The sequence below is a fragment of the Temnothorax curvispinosus genome, unplaced genomic scaffold (assembly GCF_003070985.1).
Source record: "Temnothorax curvispinosus isolate PA1 unplaced genomic scaffold, ASM307098v1 QBEX01015095.1, whole genome shotgun sequence".
Taxonomy (NCBI): domain Eukaryota; kingdom Metazoa; phylum Arthropoda; class Insecta; order Hymenoptera; family Formicidae; genus Temnothorax; species Temnothorax curvispinosus.
The window spans coordinates 752-8517 of record NW_020224875.1 but is presented as its reverse complement, the minus strand read 5'-3'; the positions used below and the strand labels follow the sequence as shown (position 1 = coordinate 8517).

General features: G+C 30.5%; 1 protein-coding gene across 2 annotated transcripts; it reads left to right on the top strand.

Moving 5' to 3' along the window:
* The first annotated feature begins 87 nt into the window (after positions 1 to 87).
* On the top strand, positions 88 to 2022 carry LOC112465327. 2 transcript variants are annotated; one of them, XR_003042007.1, is made up of 4 exons: positions 88 to 299; positions 702 to 816; positions 1063 to 1293; positions 1549 to 2021. XR_003042007.1 is itself a non-coding variant. In XM_025032836.1 (4 exons), the coding sequence occupies exons 1-3, from the start codon at positions 253 to 255 to the stop codon at positions 1217 to 1219; spliced, it is 315 nt and encodes a 104-aa protein (XP_024888604.1). In that variant the 5' UTR covers positions 89 to 252; the 3' UTR covers positions 1220 to 1293; positions 1549 to 2022. The 2 variants fall into 2 exon arrangements, 1 of the variants encoding a protein (XP_024888604.1); XM_025032836.1 differs by having other exon boundaries at positions 89 to 299; positions 702 to 812; positions 1549 to 2022.
* The last annotated feature ends 5744 nt before the right edge of the window (positions 2023 to 7766 follow it).

The following is a 7766-nucleotide window of genomic DNA, read 5'->3' as shown; positions in this document are numbered from 1 at the left end:
TCATTCGTAGCTACAGGCGCGTACATCCGCGCCGTCGATATCTTACATGTATATGTTGCTTATATTGAGCTGGTATACAGAGCTTATCAGATTTCTTTCTCAATCACAGACGCATGAAGCTGTTAAGAAAGACCGATCTATGTTGGAATACAGCGGTAACCTAAAAATAGATGGTGACAGTGACAGAGTCGTAACCATTGCCGCGTGATAGATGATAGTGATAGTGAAATATATATTGACGGCAGGGAGCTGATGCCGAGGAGATCTTTCAAAAGGAAGGTGTATCCAAAATCGCACACGTACGTATATATGTTGTCTTGTAAAAGTTGTAAAAGTTAAGAGAACGAGAAAGTGATCTGTATTTGTATGCACGTGTGACAGGCACTATCGCGTAAAAAAGATTTCTCCGAAGAATGTTTATATTGTACTTCACTTTCGTTAACTTAGATGCTTTGAATGTACAATCTCGCGTCTTCAAAATATAATAATTCTCAGACACTGTTGAGGAATAATTGTCTAGCACAAGAGGTCCTCCTGTGCTAGATAATACGAGTTGCTACAGAGTGCCTCTAATTGTAAGAATCTCTTCTCCTTTACCCCCTCTTTTCTCCTTCAATCCCGAATTAACACTATTGCGTGGTTCGTATCGCGTGTCATTACCTATTATAAATGTCCTTCTTTTCTCTCGTTTTCTCACGCAGGAACATTTTATATTCAACTATATGGTATACAATTTTGCCGCTATATATTGACCGCAGGGAGCTGATACCGAAGAGATCGTTAAGAAGGAAGGTGTATCCAAAATTGCACATGTATGTACGTATATGCTTTCTTGTAAATTTTAAAAGTTGAAAAGAACGAGAAAGTGTTCTGTAGCGCAATTTGTATTGTATGCTAAAATATCTGTGAATTGAGTCCCTATTATCTATTATTATGACATAATTTTTATCAACAATATTAGAGAAGTAACGAAAATTAATTTGATTAAGTATTCAAAGCAATTGATAGTTTTTAGCATTAAGTATTTCCACTTTCTCATAATATGCTTAAAAAATATTGCAGGGGACTTGTGAGTTATGCGAAGCAATTGATACTATTAAGGTTCATTGGTCATATGAAGTTTGCACACGTCAAGCTTGACATCCTAAAGATCACAATGCATTCTGAAAACGATACCGTACAGGTTCGTTGGCGTATACGTGGTGTCATCACAGGCTGAAAGGTATTTTCTGTGTTTTGGAAGTAAAATTTGGAAAATACAACATGTCATAAAATAAGCGCTAACCAGAAAATGTAAGTGTAATCAGTGCTCTAAACATTTCTTTTAATAGTAATATAAAATTGTTCTTATAAACATTAATTATAATTTATTCAAGTTGTTTATTATTTGAAAAGAACTTGATTTTTAGTTTCGTTGTTTATTCTACTTTCAGAAAAAGATAAAATAATTTAGATTTCCTAAAATTAATTTTGTTTATGCTATCGGAGAGGAAACACTTATTATAAAATTAATTATAATACCAAGACAATTATATATAACGATTTCAGATGGTACGACGGCTTTTTTATGTTAATGCTGAATGGAAAAGTTTATAAGCATATTACGGACAAGATGATGCTTAATCAGGATACAGCCACGAAAAAGAAAGATATGCGCATGGCAGGGAAATTAGCGCTATTCACAGGCTTTGTAAGCATATTTAGTAACAACGAGGATTCTTTGAATTGAGCTCTGTCTTAAAATCGTATCAATTGAAGTGAATCCACTGCTGAGTGCTGAAATTATACGATTTTATCCGTCACAACGAATAGACCAAGAAGAATGCTTTTTCCAGTCGATGGTTTGGAATGTTGCTGACGTATCTATTTCGTTGCAAATGCATCATTATGAAATGATGATCGGTAGTAAATGAGAGATATGTGAATTAAAAAGATGTGTACATTAACTAAACAGTATCTTTGTATGATTACAAAATATCTTCATCTAATTTTTTAGTGAAAATGTCCGAATAATTTGCGTTAGTATTTCTGTGTAAAAAAATATGACGATTATATTACAGTATATCTGACGATTTTAACATAATTATAGAGGTAGGGTGTCTAAATTGTTATCGTTCCATCCAAATGTAGCTTTTATACTATTCGGATAGTATCGATATTTTATGCTGCTTAGAAACAAGTAAAAAGTATTTTAAGACATTTGTATCGTTTCCAGAATATAAAAACTTGTGTTTAGATTACAGATATAATATTGTTTTGGGTATTGGCGTATCTATTTCGTTGCAAATGTATCATTGTGAATTGATGATCGGTAGTAAATGAGAGATATGTGAATTAAAAATATGTACATTACTTAACCTTTCATCTGATTTTTTAATTTTAGTAGTGACAATGTCCGAATTATTTTGCGTTAGTATTCCTGTGTAAAAAAATATGACGATTATACGATTATATTACAATATATCTGAAAAATGTTAGAAAATGAAACAATTGTTTAAAGGTATCCTGTATATCATAGCATCTATTTCCTTCGCCTGTATGGAATGTTAATAAGGCGTAAGATAATATAATTATTAATGTAATATTTCTTAAATGTATATTTCATACTTAATTTTATTTCATAAATACTATCACATTTATTCCTATGAATCGTTTACATTTATTACGCTATTATGAGGTAGGATGTGTAAATTATTACCGTTCCATTCAAATGTAGCTTTTATAGTATTATTTATCGTATCGATACCTTAAGCTGTTTATAAAAAAGTAAAAAGTATTTTAAGACGAAAGAAAAATATAGGGATAGAAATATAAAAATATTTATTATATTGCAAATATATTTTTTATATATTAGTTTTTTATATACACTACCGCTCATTAATTTTAATATACAACAGATTTGTTGATTTCTCTGTAAAAAATGAACATCATGATACGTGTTTTGCACAGAAATGAATGCACTTGCTGTTATAAATATTTCACTTGCATGCATCGCATCTTTATATAAATAATATATAAAATTGCAATGCATGCAAGTGTTGAAGGTGTTTATAACAGCAAATGTATTTAACCGAACTCGAAATCAGTATAAGATAAATCAAAGGACTGCAACGTTAAAAGTTCTTATGACTTGTGTGTGGTTGCTGCACTTTTACAAATTCCACAACTTCTTCACAGTCTGCGCGTAAAAATCAACGTGGCACATTAAGTTGTAAAGTTATACGTTTGCCTTCTTGGAAAAGTTTTTTTGTCTGCATTATAACGACTAATTTGTTTAAATTTATATAGAAAAAAAGATCACCCGAAACTATATATCTTTGGGCCAAGGTTCGATTGATCCCGCTGGAAACTGGGAATCTATAGTTAACGTGACGTACACTATAGATTTTTAGTATTGGCAATCTATAGTTTACGCCACATACACTATACATCTTCGGTCCTAGCGGGAGAAACCAAACGTATGTCAAATAATTACGACAAAATGATGTAAATATCTACATATTATTACTGTAAGCGTATGGAATATAATTTATTTACTTGAAAAATACTGTATATTTCAAAAGATTATTTTATTAAATCATTTTATCCAACATCCATTTAATCCTCTGTTGCAAAACTTAATTGCATATATTGAAATTTAAAAATGTATACAATATATTTCAAAGATTTGTGCAAAAATGAAATAAGCATAAAGCGGGGAGCACACACTTCTGTATAACGCATAATGCGTAAGCATAAGAAAATTGATTGGTTTAAGCGGGGAGCACACACTTCTGCATAACGCATAATCCGTAAAGGCCATCGCACACAAAATGCATAGTTTAGCATAAACGTAGCATAAGACCGCTGGACCAATGAGCATCTTATGTAAATCAATATGGCGACTTTATGCTGGATGCTCATTGGTTTAGCGGTCTTATGTTATGCTTATGCTAAGCTATGCATTTTGTGTGCGATGGCCTTAAGCATAAGAAAATTGATTGGTCCATACACATGTGCATAAGGAAATAGACCAATCAGTTTTCTTATGCTTACGTATTATGCGTTATGCAGAAATGTGTGTTCCGCGCTTTAGGTTAATCCAGACGAACTTGCATAGCGCATAAACATAAGCATATGAGATTTGATTGGTCCATATGCATGTGCATAAGGAAATAGACCAATCCGTTTCTTTATGCATATGGTTATGTACCTATGCAAGTTTGTCTGGATAGACTTTTTATTTTCTTATGCACATGTGTATGAACCAATCAATTTTCTTATGCTTACGCATTATGCGTTATGCAGAGGGGGTCAATCACGAATCTTTTCCCCTAGGGTGGAAATGTGAAAAATGAAAAATCTTTCTTTCTATTGATGTTAAATAGAAAGAGATAGTCATATAAAATTTTTCACTTTCCACGTTCCACATTAATACATGATTAAGTGTGTGCTCCCCGCTTAACCATCGATATGTAATCTTCCATGAACTGCACATGCGCGCATAGACAAAGACAGCAGGGGCCCATATGCAGCGCTTTCTTTCTATTCCTCTATCGCTTTTTCAGCTCGTTTGCGTACTCTATTCTTATATCTCTATGGTTCGTAGTTGCTACATCTTGTCGGTATGACAGGTCTTATAATCTGATAGTCGTCAAATTCGTCAACTTTAACTGTTAATATCTCGCTTTGCGGGGCAGAGCGACGCTTTTTTCTGCCAGATTTTTTCGTTTCACGCAAAAACGCGTTGATTAAGCCTTTCAACGAAATCGGTGAAGAGGCCACTATTCTGCACATTTACCAAAAATAGCATCACAAATAAAAGTAATGTACGTATATTATATTGTGTGTAATATATATTAAGTGTTTTCTATTTACATCAAAACTCAGATAATTCTCACTTGTAACGTCGTTCTATCCTTTTTGGCAATTAATGAATAATAAAGACAGAATGAGAATTATCTGTTACAAATGAGAATTATCTGAGTTTTGATGTAAATGAAAAGCTTCTATTAATGTACTATTAATATGTTACGGGTGAACTTCGCATGGTGACGATCACGTATTTATATATTATGACCCATATTCTTAATTTTCTTTTAGCGATAAAAAAGTACGCTTTTATTTTTAAGATGCTATAATATATGTAACTATAACATTTCAGAAATAAATGCGCGCTTTTATCGATAAAAAAGAGTTGAGAATATGGGTCTATGTATATTATACATAACCTGGCAATGTCGATATTGTATATTATGCGAACTTTGCTCGTAATACATTTTTTTTTGTTTATATGTCGCTTATTTAATAGCATGTAAAAAGAACATTAATCTCTTATTTGGTAATTAAAAGCAAAATGGCGAATAATCGCGATAAATCAATATATCAACCGTTATATATGTATATATAATGTTGCCTTTTTTATATTTTATATTTATTAAGTTCAGTTAACAAAGCAAACATGTGTTAAATTTACATATGAATGTATTGATTACTTAACGCAGCAACTTTAACCAGCAAATTTTTGCATAAAATCATTTCCTATTGTTTTTATTACATTTATATTATTTAATATATATAATCTGAAAAATTAGTTATTATTATTAATATAAAAAAGTGTACAAATTAGAAACTTGCATATTGCTTCTTCATCATTTTAAAATGTGCAAATTAGAAATTTATATATTGCATCATTATTTTATTTATATTTTGCTCACTGATAAAGCTCTTCTATTGAGGAAGCTTATATTTTACTAGATTTTTCACCCGCGCTTCGCGCGGGCTCAAAATCTATTCCTTTCTCCCCAAACTCACTCATTAATTAAGAGCACCAACAGAACCCCATAAAACCCAATTTTCAACTCCATAATAGCCATTTCCATAAAATTAGTAATCTTTTGGTACCAATTTCATCAAAATCATCAACAAAAAATTAGAAAAATTTTGGCACTGGTTTTAAGAAAATCGATTCATTAATACAAAATTATTCATTAATGAAAAATTAAACTTATCCTCCAAAAATTAAAACAAATTTTGGTACTGATTTCAAGAAAATGGGTTAATTAATACTTATTATTTCTCGAAATTTGAATAATTTCCAAACTGGTTTCCAAAAAATTGGTAACAAAAAATTATCCATAAAAAAATTCAGTTTAATATCTCAAAGTTTGCGGAAATTGGAACAATACGTACACTTATACGTACAATACAATCACGTACACTTTTTTTAAACAGAAATCGGCAACTCTTTTAATATTAACAATTTTTCTAATTTAATTACATTTTTTAGTTTTTTCTATCTCTATTTCATATATAAATGTTTAAGATTTGAACAATTATTTCTCAAAAAATTTAAAAAATTTTAGAAAAATTGGTGACAAAAAATTATACACTTTATGGCAATCCCCGAAAAATTCTACCCCTTCATATATAATTTTTCAAGATTCGGTCCATTAACAAATGAGTTCGTGGACAGACAGACAAACAGTCGGGTTTTATATTATAGTAGTTTTCATAACCGATTTTTATAAAACCGGTTTCCAAAAAATCGGTAACAAAAAAGTAAAAATAAAAATAAAAAAAATTATCAAAAAAATTTAGCTTGATATCTCAAAATTTGCGAAAATTAGAGTAATTACGTACATTTTTTTAAACAAAAATTGTAAACTTCTTTATTATTAGCAATTTTTCTAATTCTATTACATTTTTTAGTTCTTTTTTTTCTACCCTTACTTTATATACAATTTTTTAAGATTCAATCAATTAATTCCCGAAAAATTGGATAAATTTCGTAACCGGCTTCCAAAAAGATCGGCAACAAAAAATTATACACTTTATAGCACTTTCCGGAAAGTTCTACCCTTGTTTCATATATAATTCTTCGAGATACGGTCAATTATTTCCCGAAAAATTGGAAAAATTTCTAATACCGGCTTCCAAAAAATCGGTATCAAAAAATTATCCATAAAAATTATCCATAAAAAATATTCAGCTTGATATCTCAAAGTTTGCGAAAATTGGAGCAATCACATACATTTTTTTTTAACAGAAATCGGAAACCCCTTTACTATTAGCAATTTTTCTAATTCTATTACATTCTTTAGTTCTTTCTACTCCTATTTCATACATAATTCTTTAAGATTCGGTCAATTATTTCCTTAAAAATTGAAAAAATTTCGGTACCGGCTTCCAAAAAGATCGGTAATGAAAAATTATACACTTTATAGTACTCCTCGGAAAATTCTATCCCTGTTTGATCTATAAATCTTTAAGATTCGGTCAATTATTTCCAGAAAAATTGTAAAAATTTCTGATACCAGTTTCCAAAAAATTGGTAACAAAAAACTATATACTTTGTGGCATTTCCCGGGAAATTCTACCCTTACTTCATACACAATTTTTTGAGATTCGGTCAATTATTTCCCGAAAAATTGGAGAATTAAAAAAACCGGTTTCCAGAAAATCGGCAACGAAAAACTATACACTTTATGGCACTCCCCGGAAAATTCTACCCCTATTTCATGTACCCTTGATAAAAATTCGGTCCACTAACGAATGAGTAGTTCGCGGTCAGACAGACAGACAGACGTCCGGTACTTATATATATAGATTGTAAGATTTAAAAATTCTAACTTTTGACAACAAAAAGAAATAAACTTATATCTTTTATCAGTAACTTATCTTCTAGTCAAAGTTTAGCTTAAAAAATTCATTTAAGGAGACAAACAAACACTTTGTTAATTATTTAGTTTAAACTAAAACTAAAAAGAGAATAGAGAAATTGGGAT